The sequence below is a fragment of the Felis catus genome, chromosome D4, assembly GCF_018350175.1.
Source record: "Felis catus isolate Fca126 chromosome D4, F.catus_Fca126_mat1.0, whole genome shotgun sequence".
Classification (NCBI taxonomy): domain Eukaryota; kingdom Metazoa; phylum Chordata; class Mammalia; order Carnivora; family Felidae; genus Felis; species Felis catus.
In genome coordinates, this window is record NC_058380.1 from 94,419,922 (window position 1) to 94,436,445 (window position 16,524).

Genomic DNA, 16,524 nt, shown 5'->3' on the forward strand with positions numbered 1-16,524 from the left:
TGGCGGGGGGGGGGGGGCGGGCAGAGAGAGAGGGAGAGAGAGAATCCCAAGCAGGCTCCACACTGTCAGTGCGGAGCCCGATGTGGGGCTCGAACTCACGAACCGTGAGATCATGACCTGAGCCGAAACCGAGAGTCGGATGCTTCACCGACTGAGCCACCCAGGCGCCCCGAAGGTCAAGTTTTTGACGTGTGATTTGAGCATCATACCTTTTATTTATTCTTATTCTTGGAAATTGGTTTGCAGACATCCTCTCCCACCCCCCCACCCCCACCCCCTTCACCATGCCCCCCAACTCCTGCCATCACCACTCTCTTCGTTACCATAATCACCGTCCCCAGAGCCACCACCCCCACTGCACACCCAGCCTTCTGGACCAGACCGCTGGGGGAAATTGCACATCCCCCCTGCAGATAGATCATTATTAGAATCGAGGATGTCTTGGGAGCCTCCAGGGAGGTTGAAAAATGAAGATCCTTGAACCTGTCACCAACATTCTCTCCCCTTTTCCTGGGGGTTCAGGACGCCAGGCCCCTGCAGAGGGCCGCCCATGCTCTGATCTCTGCCCACCCCCTGCCTCCAGGGTCCCTGGGAATCCTCATTTATGTAAGAGATGGCTGAGTTGGGAGGATGTGCATGGGGTGTTGGGGGTGCTGTTACACAACCAAATGCCTGGAAACTTGTAAGACTGCCATGAGCTAATGTGATCTGAAAAGGTTGGACATGCTGGCCTGAGTCCGTGGGCACAGCTGCCGGAGCCCTCCTGCGATATTTACCCGGAAAGGCACACTCCGGGCTTGTTCTGGTGACGCACGTGCCCAGGGCATCCCACGGGAGCCACGTGGCCTCCCCTGCCCAGGGGCCCCTGCGTGCCCTTTGATCTGAGCCGAGGCGGCGGCCCAGCACCTCCCCGGACTCCCGTCCCGTCCACGGAAAGCCGGCAGGAGCGCCCTGAGTCACCAAGGAGCACGTCTTGCTAGAACCCAAGCACCCAACAATCTTCGAGTGAGTCCGTCAGGGCAGGGAGTGTGGATCTTACGGCACCCGCACGGGCTCTCCACTTGGAAACCCTGGCGGCCCCCCCCCCACACCGTGCTGCCCGCTTCCCAGTTGCGAGGCCTCCCCCCGAGTACTGGGCGGGCTGGTGCCAGCCGGAGAGCCGCGGTGAAATCTGTAGGAAGACTAGTGAGCCACAGTGAAGTCACCAGCAGCGGGAGGAGCATTTACACCACGGAAAGTGCTCAGTGCTACAGAACACCCCCCTACCCCACCCCGGGAGACGATTATCAAACATTTCCCGGGACATCAGCGGGCCTGGGGCAAGCGACCAAACTCCCCCTGAGTCCCCGCTTCCTTATTTGGGCCGGTAACACCACTTCCCCCGTGGTGAGCACCCTGCCTGGGGCTTTATGGGGATGATTCTGTTGAGTGCTCCCGTGAGCCTATGAAGGACATACGGGTTTTTATTTTTTTTAATTTTTTAATGTTTATTTATTTTTGAGAGAGAGAGAGAGAGGGAGAGGGAAAGGGAGAGGGGGAGCCACAGAATCCAAAGCAGGTTCCAGGCTCTGAGTTGTCAGCACAGGGCCCGTCGCGGGGCTCGAACCCACGAACCGAGAGATGGTGACCTGAGCCAAAGTGGAACCCTTGACCCACTGAGCCCTCCTCCCAGGTGCCCCAATGAAGGACATACTGTTATCCTGGACTTGCAGAAGAGACTCAGAGGGACATCAGTCACCAGGGGACTTTTTATTTACTTATTTATTTTTTTTATTTTTACTTTTAAAAGTTTATTTTTTTTGAAGGGGGAGGAGCAGGGAGGGGGGAGAGAGAGAGAGAGAGGACAAGGGAAAGAATCCTAAGCCAACCTCCATGCTTTGCCCAACGCAGGACTCAATCCCACGAACTGTGAGATCACGACCTGAGCGGAAATCAAGAGTCGGACATTCGACTGACTGAGCCACCCAGGTGCCCCTGGGGACCCAGATTTAAACCCGAGCTCATGCTCTCGGCCACCATGGTGCCTGCCGCTTCTGTGGGTGGCTGGCCCGTCATGGACCGGTGTCAGCACGAGCGTCTGCTGCCCTTCCCTTGCTCCCGGCACCCAAAACATTAAGAAAGCAGTTACCCAGTCCCCCTGGGCTTTAGGTGCCCATCCATGGGGAGAAGGGTGTTTGTTCTGTTCTTACCATTTTAACCTTTTTTAAGCATGTAGTTCAGTAGTAGTCACTGGATTCACATTGTTGTGCAACAGATTTCCAGGACTTTTTCATCTGGCAAAGCTGAAACTCCATATCAATTAAACACCAACCCCCATTTGCCCTGTCCCCAGCTCCTGGTAACCACCAGCTACCTTCCGTCTCTATGAGTGTGACTAGTTTAATTCCGTGGAAGTGGAATCATATAGGACTTACCTTTTTGTGTCTGGCTTATCTCACTTAGCACGATGGCCTCAAGGTTCATCCGTGTTGTAGCAGGTGTCAAAATCTTCCTTTTATTGGATGATAATATTCCATTGTATGGATAGACCCCAGTTCTATTTATCCTTTCCTTGTTTCTCAGTCGGGTTGTTTTGTTGGTGTTGAGTTGTAGGGGTTCTTTATGTATGCTTGATATTAACCCCTTATTACATATATGATTTGTAAATATTTCCTCCCTCTCTGTAGGTTGTCTTTTCACTGTTGGCTGTTTCCTTTGATACACAGAAATTTTCATGTTTGACGTAGCCCCATTTGACTAATTTTGCTTTTTGTTACCTGTGCCTTTGGTGTCATATGCAAGAAATCATTGCCAAGTCCAATGTCATGAAACTTTCCCCTGTTTCTCCTGGGAGTTTTACAGTTCTGAGACGTACAGTGAGGTCTTTAATCCATTTTGAGTTAATGTTCGTATATGGCGCAAATGCGGCTTCATTCTTCCGCATGTGAAGTTTTCCCAACACGTGTGTTGAAGAGACTGTCCCTTCCCCATTGAGTGGTCTCGGCAGCCTTGCTAGAGATCGTTTGGCCACACACGTGAAGGTTTATTTCTGGGCCCACTTTTCTATTCCATCGGTTTGTTTGTCTGATTTTATGCCAGTACCACACGCTTTTCGATTACGGGAGCTTTGTAGTTAGTTTTGGAATCGGGAACTGCAAGTTTTGCAGCCTTACTCATTTTCAAGATTGCTTTGGCTGTTTGAGGTCCCTTGAGATTCCGTATGAATGCTAGGATGGATTTTTCTATTTCTGCAAAAAGTGTCCCTGGGATTCTGATAGGGATACAGTGAATCTGCACATCGCGTTGGGTAGTATTGATACCATAATGATACTGTGTTCCAATCCATGAACATGGGATGTCTTCCCATTTATTCATACCTTTTTTCGTTTCTTTCGGCAAAGTTTGGTAGTCTTCGGTGTAGACGTCTTTTACCTCCATAGTTAGGTTTCTTTTTAAGTATGTTGTTCTTTTTGATCCTATTATAAATGGGGTTTTGTAAAAATTTCCTTTTTGGATTGTTCATTGCTAAGGTATAAAAACCCCATTGATTTTTGTGTGTTGATTTTGAGCCTGTGTTTATGAATTCCAACAGTATCTTGGGGGGCCTTTAGGGTGAGAGAAGGGTCCTGATTTAAGGTCCTTCCTGACGACCTCCCATGATTTTGTGACTTCATCCAGGGCCTGCGGCTCCTGTAAGAGAGTGGGGCTCTGTTTTGCAAGGGGGTTTGCCTCCGTTCGGGGCTTGCTTTTGAAGGCAGTCCAACCCAGTCTTTGCTGGCAGGTGACTGTGTCCCAGACACCATGCTTCCCCTGAACTTGATGATCAGAAGCACTGTCCTCTCCCATCTATCAGATGGGGGCACTGAGGCAGGGAGGAGAGGCTGACCAGAGCCCATGATCCGGATATCCTCATTTTTAGCTTTTCCTCTTTACTGTGTGTCCCTGCTCAGAAGAAATGAGCACCCCCTCCCCCAAATCCACTGCTTCAGTGGAAACAAATGCAAGATGTCTTGAAAACCAGCAATTCTGTGAACTTAGAAATGCACCTGGGCTTCCCCAAACTCCCTCAATTTGCCAGAAGCAGAGGCCCACCTGCCCCTGTTTTACTCCACCGTTTGGGAAGTATTTATTTAGCACCTACTGTGTGCTGAACCGGAGCACAAGGGTGCAGTAGAGAGCCAGGCAGCCGGCCCCTGGCCCCGGGGAGCGGGGCGGGGGGTGGGGGTGGGGTTCCTGGGAGCCGCGGAAGAGGCTGGGAAGAGGCTTTCCCCCGATGAAATCACGGAGCCCCAGGGCCTGACCCTCTCACTTAACTGGGACTGTGTGTGTCTGACACGAACCTGGGCCATTAATGGGGGAGCTTTAAAAATGATTTTTCCCATTTCAAAATGAGATTGGCTTTGAGCCCCAAGCTCCTCCGTGGGCTGTCTAAAATTAGAACCCCGTTGACAGGCGATCTTTGTCAGGGGCCCACGGCTTGCGCTAGGGAAGCAGGGAAATGTCAACAGTACGTTTTCTGTGTCGGTTGTGAGTTTTTTGAGAGGCCTGGGCAAATGGCAACTCAGAGCAAATGTTCACTGTTTCCAGAGCTTTCAGAATCCAACCCCTCGGCAGCAATGTGATTAAAGTGTCAGGTTTGTAAGGAGCTGGGTCTGTGCTCGGGAGAGTGGCCTCCGCCCCCTCCTGTGTAGACAGTAATCCAGTCGGAGCCGCACAGGCTCGCGGCAGCGATGGGGTAGGCTCCTTCCTCCCCGTGAGCTCTGCACTTTGCTGTACTTTCCATGTCCCTCTTGTGACAAGGACGGTCCTGGAGCTGCGGGCTCAGGCCTTACCCCCGGGGACACCGTGGACTCGAGGATTTGCCCGAAGGCCAGGAAGCAGGCACTGTGGCTGGGTTGTAAATGACCAGTAAGCAAACCAACCATACAGGACAGGTCACAGGCCAGGGGGCAGGGCGCTGCCCGCTGCTGGCTGTGGCCCCCACACAGCCGCCAGCCTGGTACCCAGAGGCCAGCTGCCCCATCGGAGACGCGTGGCGCCTCTGGGCCTCTGTTTTTGCATCATCCCCTGGATGTTGTTTACATGGGTCTCTGCCACCATGTGGGAGAAGTGCTCCAGTGACGGAATGTGTGTGCAGAACGTAGCCCAGGGAACACTGTGTCAACAGCACTGTCTTCTCCGGGGCGTTGGGGACGCACAGTCCCTTGCTGGCCCCTGGGGCCCAGCTGTCACTGAAGTGGTCCTCACAAAGGTCCTTTCGACCCCACTGTATGCCCCTCTCTCTGTCCTCCCCTGCACACCTGCTCCAGCTCGGTGCCCTGGCCCCTGCTCTCCGGGAAGGCCTGTCTGCAGCGGGAAGCTCTGTCACCTGCCAGCCGGGCCGGGCCCTCCCAGGCAGGCGCCTTCCTGCCCAACACTTGCCCACCCTGAGCGTGGTTGCCAGAGAACTGGCTTGTGCTTCTGGCTCTGGCCTTCTAAGACTCCAGGCCGGGGCAGGGACGGGGGTGGGGGCAGAGGCTGTGTGTGTCTTCAGAGCCCAGCATCCGGCCAAGGCTGACCAGGCCGGGGAGCAATCACAGTGCCGACTCAGCACCTGTCTGCTTCCCCTCTTGATGTGTCAGAACCCATCGGGTGCAGCCACGGTGACCCCTGAGCTGGGCCACCGACCTCCCAGCAACTCCCCCTCACAGACAGACCCCAGAGCTTCTTTTTTATTTTTAAGTGATTGATTGATTGGTGTTTATTTTTGAAAGAGAGAGAGAGACAGAGAGACAGAGAGAGACAGAGTGCAAGCTGGGGAGGGACACAGAAAAGAGGGAGACACAGAATCTGAATCAGGCTCCAGGCTCTGAGCGGTCAGCACAGAACCCGACGCGGGGCTCGAACTCACAAACCGTGAGATCATGACCCGAGCTGAAGTCGGATGCTTAACCGACGGAGTCCCCCAGGTGCCCCAGACCTCAGAGCTTCTTAAAACAGACAGAGCCGGGCTCCTGATCCCATTTACAGATGGCGAAATTGAGGCCAGAGGGAGGCCAGGAGACTTGCCAAAGGTCGCTGTGGTGACTGAATGGTGGCCTCCAAAATAGGTGCCTGCGTCCTAGCCCCCCGCCCAGAACCCGAGTGTGGCCTCAGTTAGACGTAGTGTCTTTGACGTTGTGACTCAGGTAAGAATCTTAAGACAGGATCGTCCAGGACCAGGGTGGATCTTGGCTCCAGTGACAAGTGTCCTGATAAGAGACCAAAGTAGACAAGACACAGAGGAGAAGCCGTGTGACACAGAGACTGGAGGGATGTGACCACAAGCCCAGGAAGCACCTGTGGCTGGAGGAGGCAGGAAGGACCCTCCCCCAGAGCACAGAGTGCTGCCACATTGATTTGGGGCCTCAAGCCTCCAGAACTGGGAGAGAACACACTTCTGCTCCTCTAAGTCCCCGGTCTGTGGCCATTTGGTACGGCTGCTCCGGGACACGTGCACAGTGACTTAAAAGAGTGAGGCCTGGGAACCGTGTGTCCGCTTTCTCCTGCTCCCAGTGCTGACACCCCTCTTTCCCCCTAGAGATTTCCAGAGCAGTCTGGAGCTCTGTCCTTGGAGACCCCATCCCTGTGTGCTGGGCGGCCAGGGCCGGGGCCAGCTAGTGAGAATGGTGACAGTAGGCGCTCGACCTGGGTCGCCTGACCCTAGCCTGGGTCTGAGTCGTGCCCTGTGCCCCCAGGTGCGGGCCATGAGGCTCTCCTTCGTGGGGGAGCTGGGCTGGGAGCTTCATGTGCCCAAGCCAGCCTGTGTGCCCGTGTACCGGGCTGTGATGGCCGCAGGCACCAAGCACGGCCTCGTCAACGCCGGGTACCGGGCCATCGACTCCCTGAGCATCGAGAAAGGTGTGTGTGGGGCCCACAGGGCGCCCCCGGGCTGCCCGGAGCCATGCTGCAGGTGGGGGGGCGGGGGGTGTCGGCCCCTGTGCTTCTTCCCTGCCCCACTCCCCTTCCCGCCTGCCCCTTTCTGTCGGCCTCCCCAGCCTTCCCCCCACCAACCCCTGCACTGCCCACAGACCATGGCTTCCACGCAGGCCTGGGGCCGGGGCTGGGGTCCCTGACAGCAGCACTTGGAGGGGGAGGGGGAGGGGTGCTTGCCCAGCCTTGGGGGGGCCGGGGCCGGAGCTGGCTTTGGACTGGGTGCCTGGGTTTCCCCGGGAGGTTGGAAGGATGTGAGGGCAGGGCTGCTCGGGTCCCTGCCTGACAGCTCACCGGCAGGGCAGAGGCTGGACGGGGCATCTGCTCCCGGGGCCTCGCCCAGGGGACCTTCTGCAGGTCTAGGAGGAGCCCGCCCCGCACGTCTGCTGGGCACTGACCCCCGGGTGTCCTCCCCGCAGGCTACCGGCACTGGCACGCAGACCTGCGCCCCGACGACAGCCCCCTGGAGGCGGGCTTGGCCTTCACCTGTAAGCTCAAGTCAGCGGTCCCCTTCCTGGGGCGGGAGGCCCTGGAGAAGCAGCGGTCCGAGGGCCTCCGCCGACGTCTGGTGTGCTTCACGGTGGACGAGTGAGTGGCCCGTGGTCTTGTGTCTGTCCGTCCAGTAGGACGGGGTCAGCAGGGCCCGAGGGGACCCGGGGGGGGGCTGGGACACACCCTGCTCACACACAGCTTTTGAAGGACAAAGGTGCCGCCAGGCCACCTCCCGTGGGTGGACCCGGGCTGAGGGCCCAGCTTCCCGGTCACCGTGTGGTGACTTCTCACCATGTTCCGGTTAAATGCCCCCCACGACAGATGGTGGAGGGAAGGCCAGGCCGTGGCCTGGAGACCTGGGGTGCCAAGGGACGGGGTCACCCAGCCACAGGAAGGAGGGCCCGTTCCGGGGACCCGACCCTTCCACTTGCCCCCGGAGGCGGGGAGCTCTGAGCAGGTGGCTCAGTTATGTCCTCGGGATCTGGCCCGTGCTGTCCCAGGATTCCACCTGGGCAGGTGACTCTGAAATGACAGTCCCAGGCTGGTGTCTTCGCGGGAACCTGGGTAGCAACGGTCTCCAGGACGGCGGCTCGACTTTGCTGATTTGCGGCTGACAGGCTCCCACGAACGCGGCCATTCTCCCGGATTTCTGGAGCCGTCAACAGAAGTGTCAGGAGACACGGGGGGGGGGGGGCAGAGGGGGAGCCGAGCTGTGGCTTGTCATCGCCCTGCTGCTTCTCCCCGGGCTCCGGTCAGACCGGCCCCCCCGCACGCCGCCTGTCCACCTGCTGGGGAGCAGCCCAGGCTCCCGTTTGGGGGTGCAGACGGAGCAGAGCCCTGCGGAGCCCCTCTGCCACCTGGCCCTCCGGGAAGCACCTGCAGCCTGATGTCTGTCTGGCTCCGGGAGCCTCCGATGCACCCGCCACAGCCCTCCGGCCCCGCTCGGGTGTTCTCTGCGGGGCCACCGAGGCAGCCAGGGCGGTTCCGGTCCTGAGGAAGGACACGGCCAGGATGCCCCCTACCCCGGCCTGTTTCCTCACGTGCAAACAGCATGTGCCCCACAGGACCGGGTGGGACGAAAGGGCAGGGATTTGTCGCGGAACCGCCGTCTGTCCCACCCTCTTCCCTCATTCACTCGGGGCCCAGAGCCAGAGGCCCCCACGCCTCGTCCCCGCGCCTTTGCCCAGGGCAGGATCCACACGGCTGCGCCACCCTCTCCTGGGGGGCGGCCGGCCCCGGGCACCCGTCAGGCTCTCCACAAACACCGACCCAACACCCAGAGGCACGAGTCTGCAGAGATTTGCACTAAATATGCCAGGCACTTCCGGGCGCTGGAGCATCTGTGATTGTAGTCTAATCTCTGCGTTTGCTCTTCTGAATTTTCAGAAACGTTATAGTCTGCATTCATACTAAAGAAAAGTCCTTTTGGTAGATAATGCAGCGTTCTGTGGAGAAGGAACCACCGTAAAACAAGCCTCGGGGGCATAAGGCTTTCAATTATTCAGAAGTCAAGGAAAAGCAAGTTAAACGGCGGGCCTTTCCCAAATACCTGGGGTCTGTCCCTGCAGACGCAGAAGTCAGGGCCCGGCAGTGGTCTGTTCTCGTTCGGGCATCCGCTTGGACGCTGTGCCTGGCGACCTGGGGGCCAGGCACTGGGATGGCTCCAGGGCCCAGGGCGCGGGTCTCCCCCCTGGGGGCTCCGGGGCCCCAGCTCTCTCTTGCTTCTTCCAGAAAAGTGCCCATGTTTGGCCTGGAGGCCATCTGGAGAAACGGCCAGGTGGTAGGCCACGTCCGGAGGGCTGACTTCGGGTTTGCTGTTGACAAGACCCTCGCCTACGGCTACATCCGGGACCCCAGCGGCCAGTCGGTGAGTCCGCCCCACCCCCCACCCTGGCTCTGCCCAGGGAAGCTCGGCTCCCCGTCAGGCTCCCTGTCGGCGCCCCAGTGCCGCCTGGACCCCTGCGCCATGCTGGACCTGGGCGACCGGGCGCGGCGAGGTCGCGGTTGATGGGGCCGCGTCTCTGGCGGGGTCAGTGGCTAGTTCTGTATTTGCTCTCTGAAAAAATCCGACTTTGGGAGCTCCAGGCTTCTCTTGGTCAGGAAGAGGCTCTGGGCCAGGGCTAACGCCCTCTGCTCCTGGAGCCAGAGACCCAAACCTCGAGGCTGGGGTGGGCGCAAGAGCGCATTCCTCTCCTCTCTTTCCTCGTCCCACCTGTGCCTGCACACGCATGTACGCACACGTGTACTCGCGTACGGACACGTGCAGCCATAGACACATTTTGCCACGTGACCATTTGCAAACCCCAGTGACCCGCACTGAGCCCGGCTCCTCCCTGCACATCGGCAGGGGGCGCAGAGGCAGAGAAAGGGCCCATTGAGGGCCTGCAGGGGTCAGAGCCCGGGGAGGGGGCTCGAAGCACTTGCCAGACTGGCTGGCTGGTCGCAAGGGTGTCAGTGGCACGGGCTGGACGCCGTGACGCGAGCGAGGAGCGGGAGGAGCTCACGGCCATAGCATCTTTGTGGCCGGGCCTGCTTGCCTTGCTCCCTGGAGGTCTGCACCAGCCCTGTGGCAGCCGGGAAACCGAGGCGCTGAAAGGCTCTGGCCGTGGGGGCTGAGATGCTCACCCAGCTGGGGCTGAGCTTTCCAGCCTCAGCCTTAGACACTCGGAGGACCCCAGGCTGCAGCTCCCCCCATGTGCGGCCAGCAGAGGCCCCAGAGGGAGATCCACTTGGAAGAATGAGCAAGGAGGAGGCGGGTGTGAGTCAGACCAGCCCAGGCAGGGGTGCCAGGGACATGCCGGGCCTGGCATGTAGGCCTGGGCAGGGGGCTCCCACCCTGGGCCTCTGAGGGTCCTGGGACCCGGGCTGCCTGTCCTGCATTGCTAGGAGAGAAGAGATCTCTAGGAGCAGAGCCCACGGTGCCTTGCCCACGGCCGGCCCTGGGTGCGGCCCCTGTACTGAGAGGGCAGGATCCCCATGCGGAGCCAGTGTGCCCAGGGTCTAGGCACACGGTCCTTTTCCTGTTCCCCGGTTTCGCAGGGATCCACACTTTCTGCAGCTAGAGGTGTCCCCACGGGCTGCCAGCCCGCGGCTCTGCTGGGGCCCCAGGCGGTCAAGTCCAAGTCAGGGCTCCTATGGGCTCAGGGCTGTTCTTGCGTTCAGAGGAGGGCCCGTGGCACAGAGATGGGTTTGCCCAGAGGGAACAGGTGAGGCCGAGCCCGCCCTCCGGGAAGCAGGTAGATAGGAGCCCAGCACCCGCCAGGTAACAGGTGACCCACACCCCCTCTGTTCTGCAACAGGTCTCTCTGGACTTTGTGAAGAGTGGTGACTATGCTCTGGAGCGGATGGGGGTGACCTACCCTGCCCGGGCTCACCTGAAGTCTCCCTTCGACCCTGACAACAAGAGGGTGAAGGGAATCTACTGACCCACCCCCCGCGGGGCGGAGCCTCGGTGCATCAGGAGGCTGAGACCTGCTCCGTTCCTCGCTGACTCTCCCCACGGGGCCCGCCGCCCTGGCCCAGGACTGGACCCGGCCAGAGCAGGGGTCCTCCCCGCCCTCCTAGTGCAGAGCTGCTCGCCCCCCAAACAGATACCACCCGAGCGGACAGAAGACCCAGAGGGCCTGTCCTATGGTCACTGACCAGAGGCTGGCCTCTAGTCCACCCCTACCCCCCAAAACAAAGCTGCAAGGTCTTGGGCTCAGGGAGCGTGCCATGTGGCCCTCTAGAAGCTTCTGAGAAGGTGCGTAGTTAACCCCTAGTAAGCCCAGTATAGAAGCAGGGAAGCAAAGGGATCTGCCTGGTATCCCAGGCCTGCCCGACGAGCAGACTGTCCAGAGCAGAGCACCGCTGGAGAGTTTCCAGGTGCATCTGGAATTAGGGACAGAGTGAGGATTGTTTAGTACTGTCTGCCTCGGGCGCAGTTTAAAGGCAGAGAGCAGGGGTGCCAGCTTGGCTGGGTCCCTGCGGCCAGGCCGTTGGGCAGGATGGTCCGTTCCCCAGAGGCTGGCAGAGGAGGGGATCCAGGAAGCCAATTCTTCCTGCCTTGACCTGTTTCTCACACGGGAAAGCGTTCTGAGCACCACCAGCTGGTGAAATAGGTGAGCAGAAGCAGGGCGTGGGAGGGGTGGGTCTCACATCAGTGCCCTCCCTCGCCCATGCAGAAGCCCCACCTCCTGCCTCAGTTTCCCCAAGAGCACGTCGTTCGCTAGGTCCGTGAAGGAGTGGCGTGTTGCCGGGTGAGAACCCGACAGACCCCTCCTGCCTTGTGGCCTCTGTCCTTGCTTTGTGACTGGAACGTGGCTCCCGCCTCCCCGCTCTCTCCACTTGTGGCCCCGGGGAAGGGCCTCGCACAGGGTCTTTAAAGGGGGTGACTCCCCTGCACCCCTTCTCTGGGCCTTCAGAGCTCTCTAACATCTGCCTGTGTGACCCTCCTCCCTGCCTTCCTGGCCAGGATAAGCGTGTGTCCCGCCCCGTGCCCCCGTCCCCGGTCCCTCCCCCGTCACCTCTCCGGCTCACCCCAGCAGGATCTCGGCCCCCACCGGGCAGCCCGGGGACCGCCCATGCGGCCTTGCCTGGCATGCCTGACTCTCTGGGGAGCAGAAGGTGGCGGGTGTGGGGGGGACAAGGAGGACAGGGTCCCTTCAGACGCTCGCAGGAAGCCGCACGGTCACTGGGGCAGGGGGCAGTCCCTGGCGAGCCCTGGCTGCTTTCAGATGCTCACATAGTACACAGCCCCACCGTGGACCGCGCTGGAACAGGTCAGGCTAATAAAGTCGAAGTCGTGGGAAGATGTTTGGGTTTCACATGGCCTCTGGAAAGCTCTCCGGCCCCCTCGCCAGACCACAGGCTGCGGAGCTTGGGCCTCCAGGGCTTTGCGCGCCTCCGGCAGAGGAGACCCGGAGACCTGTAGCCTCCCGGCTCACACGCAGGCCTGGCTCCCGCGTGAGAGAGTCTGGGGGAAGCCCAGTGGACCCCGAGGGGCCAGAAGTGGAGAGGAGGGGAGACGGCTTCCCAGAAGGCCTGGCCTGCTTCCCCGGGCTCCGTGGTTTGGCCCCAGAGCCCTGGATGGGGCCGGGATACGTGTTCCCCCCACAGCCTGTCCTGGGTAGGGGGAGGCTAAGTGTGAGGGGCGGGGGGCGATCCAGGTTCCCATCTGACCGCTCCCTCAGGGGCTGAGCTCAGAGACAGGAGCTTTGACTCGAGCCCTCGCTGTTGGTACGTTTGCTTCTCTGCCGCGGGGAAATAACCCGGCCCCTCCGGGGAGGACATCGGGTCACCACGTGGGAGAGGCCAGGGAGCCACCTCCCAGGCTCTCCTGCCAGCCGCAGGAAGGTCCAGGCAGGGCCACGGCCCCGGGCGTGCAGCCTCGGTGGCTTAGGGCAGGGTGCGTGCGTTCCCACGCCAGTGTCCCCGGACCGGTCCTCTCTCACCCCCGGTCTAGACACCTGTTGCCCTGTTTTTGAAGGTTTTACTGGACGACGACACCATGGCCCTCACGGTGGCTGAGCACCGCCTTTCAGGAACTCTGGGCTGAGCTTGGCTGGGAGTCGAGAGGAGAGGGGCCCTCAGACTCAACCTGTGTGCTGGCCCCAGCCGTCCCTGGAGCTCAGGGGGCCCCGGGGCGGGGGGCGCAGTGCCCCCCCGGGAGGGCAGGTGGGGAGGCCCCTGCTTATGTGCCAGTCTTGCTGGGCTGCCGGAGACGGCTCGGGTCCGCAGTGGCTCATGCATCAGGTGGCTGGCCCGCCACCTCTGGTCTTCCAGGGGTGAGTGGGGAGGAGCCCAGCTGGCAGGGAGGAGGTGCCCGCCTCCCCAGGGGGGACCAATGGCCCTGGCAGTAGAATGCCCGGGTGACTCCCAGCTCACTCCATTCCCAGGTGCCTCACATGCCCGGAGCTGGCACGCGCCCTCCTCCCTCCAGCACGGCAGATAGAAGGGACAACGGAAGTGCTGGGGAAAGAGAGGCGCTAGAATCATACCCCGAGTGACTGTGGACAAGCAGCCCATCGTGTGCTAAGGTCCTAGGGTGGGTCTGACCTGCCGTGTGACCAGGGCCAGGATCATGCCTCATCTGGGCCTCAGCCAGGCCATTTGCAAATGGGAGGTGGGGGGGGCAAGGTCCTTATGTTCCCCACCCTGCCCCAGCTTAGGGACACCCCCGGTGGGGCTCCTGCCTGCCGAGGACCCTCCCTGCTCTGGTGGGAGCACCGTCTAGTCCGGATGGGGCCTGAGTGCTCATCTCATCCCCACACCCACCATGAGAGGATGCGCAGGAGGCCAGGGGCACCTGGGCACAGGACAAGGGGTGGGAAGACAGCGTGTGCCACAGCATCAGGCCTCCGGGCTACCGGCCTGGTTCTTCTGAACGAGTCCTGGTGTCCCTCACCGTCTCAGTTTCTAGCATTTGCCGGTGAATCTCCTCGGCTGTCCCCTCTGGGCACATCTGGAGCCTGACCCCCTCTCCCGCCCCCACGGCTACCACCTGGCTCCTGGTTACTGCGCCGGCCTCCACCGGCCACTGCCTCCCCCCTGCAGCCTCTCTGGCCTCTCAACTTCCCACGGCCCCCCCACCCCCGCTCAGCCTTGCCCGCCTCCCCCCTGTTCCCCACCGCACTGCACCTCGGGGCCTTTGCTCTCTCGGACTCCCCTCCTCACCTCCTTCAGGACTTTAGCGTCACTTTCTCCTTTCCCAACAAGCCTGTCCCCAATGGCCACCCACATGTCCCGCTCTACTCGATGCTCACTGCTCACTGCTATTGTCTGTTGACCGTCTGTACCCCCATGAAAGCCAGGAGGGCCCCAAGTTCTGTTCAGGGTCCAGCCCCAGAGCCTCCCCCAGGGCCTGCCCCACAGCTGGGACTGGATGAGTAGCTCAGACCAGAGGCAGGAGAAGGGAGGGTGGGGGGGGTGGTGAGACCCAGGACCGCGGGGACTGGGGGACAGTGGGGCCACCTCAGGGGCAACTGTGATGCTCCGAGCCCATTCTGGGTCCAGACCTCCTCTGTTTATGAGCAAATGTGCCGAGGGCAGCTTTCTCACCCCATTCAAGTCAGGTTTTCAAGGGGGCCACCACACCACCACCCCCGAAGTTCCGAATCTCAGAGGGAGAGCTTCCTGGATTCTAGTCTAGAATCTTCCCTTGAAGGCTCCCCGAGTCCCTATTAGGAATCTTCCACAAAAACAGAAGTTTCTGGCCTGGGACTCCCGGGACACAGCGGGCTGCCTTCCATCCCAGAACCTCCCCAAAAATCAGGGAAACGTGGAGTGTGTGCGTGAGGCTGGTGGGTGTGTGTGGAGAAAATAGAACGGTGCGTGTCCCAGGGAGACTGTTGGTGGTTTTCAGTGCGTGTCACAAGGGCTAGAGGGGGACTAAACGGGGTGCTTTGTAATCAGAAGCTTTGTCTTTCGCTGCAGCGGAGCAGAGAGAAGGTGGGGGCACCAGGGATCCTTGGGACTCAGTTTCTCCGTCCGCACGACAGGATGGGTGGGCGGGGGGGCGGGGGCCAGGGACCAGGAGAGCCATTGGCAGCTGGGGGAGCCTGTCCCTGCGGGGCATTTGGGGACCTGTGGGAGCATTCTGCTGGTCACGATGGGGGGCGCTGCTGAGGCTTTGCAGGGGGTGGGGTGGGGGCCCAGGAGGCCAATCCTTCTGCAGCGTGAAGGACGATCCGGTTGCTCTTTGCAGAGCCAACCGGGGCCGGGCCCGCTGCGGCCCATCGGGCATGTGTCCCCCCCTCCCCACCGCTCAGTGAGGCTGGTGCTGTCTGGGACCGCAGCCCCGGGGGACAGCGCAGCCCGGGGGACCCTGCTGCGATGAGCCAGTGCTCTCTATCCGTGCAGTATCGCAGCCACATGTAGCTGAAATGTGGCAGGTGTGACCGAGAACCCAAATGTTCCCTTGTATATCACTTTGATTCATTGAAAATTATGCTTGAATAGCCACATGAGGCCCCTGGCCACCGGGCAGCACAGCCCTGGAGCGTCCTGGGGCCAGCTCAGGCAGATACACCCGCTCTGGCTGGAGCCTGCAGACTGAGAACGCCCGCCCCCCGTGCCGCCCCCCTCCGGACCCTCTCAGCATCAATCCTGCGTGAGCACACCTCGGCCTGGGACTCAGATCACTTCACAGCTGCCCGGTCATGCCACCCTCACAGCCCCTGCCCCTCAACGGGCAGCAAGGGAGACGGGCCCAGAGAAGGAAAGCGGCTGGCCCAGGGCCACACAGCAGAGAGAGGAATGGGAACCCAGGCTGCTAGACCCTCACTCTTCCTCCACCGGACTGCTCAGAAGAGCCCCGAGGGTCATTCGAGGGACTTGGACCAAAGTAGTACCCTCGCCCTGACGGGCTGCTTTTAGGTAATAAACCATTTCTCCCAGATGCCCTTGCCGAGTCCTCGCAGGGCACAGGGATGGTGCCTGTTGCCCAAGGAAATGGAGGTGGAGAGGCCAGACTCTCCAGTTGACGCATCCGGGCCGGCTGCTGGGCGGCACAGCTCCCGCTGGGTGACCACAGCGCCAAAGTGTCGGGCTCTAGGCCTCAGTTTCCCTTCCTGCCAACGGGAGCAGAAACAGCTATGCCGTGGGGTTGCCGGGCGGGCTGGCACAGAGCCAGTGTGCACACGGTGGCGGCTCTTAGCAAGAACGGGGGTGCAACAATCCAGGCGGGGCTGGATGGAGGGGCGGGGGCGGGGCAGGATGCACGCAGGGGTCCCTGCGGGAAGCGCACAACAGGCTGTCCCGGGGGCACGAGGCAGACGAGCCTGAGAGGGTGAGAGTGAGTGACGTGGTGGGGGGAGGGGCTGGCATCCGGGTGGCAGAAGGTTCTGGACGGGTGCGATTTCCCTATGGCCACTAATCCGCCGGGGACCCCGGGTGAGGCGTTTCTCCTCTGGGGAGATTGGGAGGCTCAAGCGCTGTGTTGGGGCTGGGGGCTCAGGAAGAAAGCGATGGTGGCCAGGAAGGGCCCAGTGGGTGTGAGGCTGGCTCGCCGTGGCCTGTGGGGCCCCCTGGCACCCTCTCCCACAGCCCCGGGCTGGCCAGGACCCTTGTCCCCACTGGCAGTCATCGTGCTCAGAGGGAAGGGGTCTTCCTGGGCCTGGGTGT

At 60.7% G+C, this 16,524-nt stretch overlaps 1 protein-coding gene across 6 annotated transcripts in view; it reads left to right on the forward strand.

Moving 5' to 3' along the window:
• SARDH (sarcosine dehydrogenase) overlaps positions 1-12,216 on the forward strand; it is a 61,240-nt gene extending 49,024 nt beyond the window's left edge. For all 6 annotated transcript variants that reach the window (XM_023242968.2, XM_045042594.1, XM_045042591.1 and 3 more), the window contains 4 exons: positions 6,696-6,858; positions 7,350-7,518; positions 9,154-9,289; positions 10,722-12,216. In XM_023242968.2, the coding sequence (XP_023098736.2) occupies positions 6,696-6,858; positions 7,350-7,518; positions 9,154-9,289; positions 10,722-10,847 (594 nt within the window). In that variant the 3' untranslated portion in view covers positions 10,848-12,216. The remainder of the gene's footprint in view (positions 1-6,695; positions 6,859-7,349; positions 7,519-9,153; positions 9,290-10,721) is intronic.
• Positions 12,217-16,524: the final 4,308 nt, after the last annotated feature.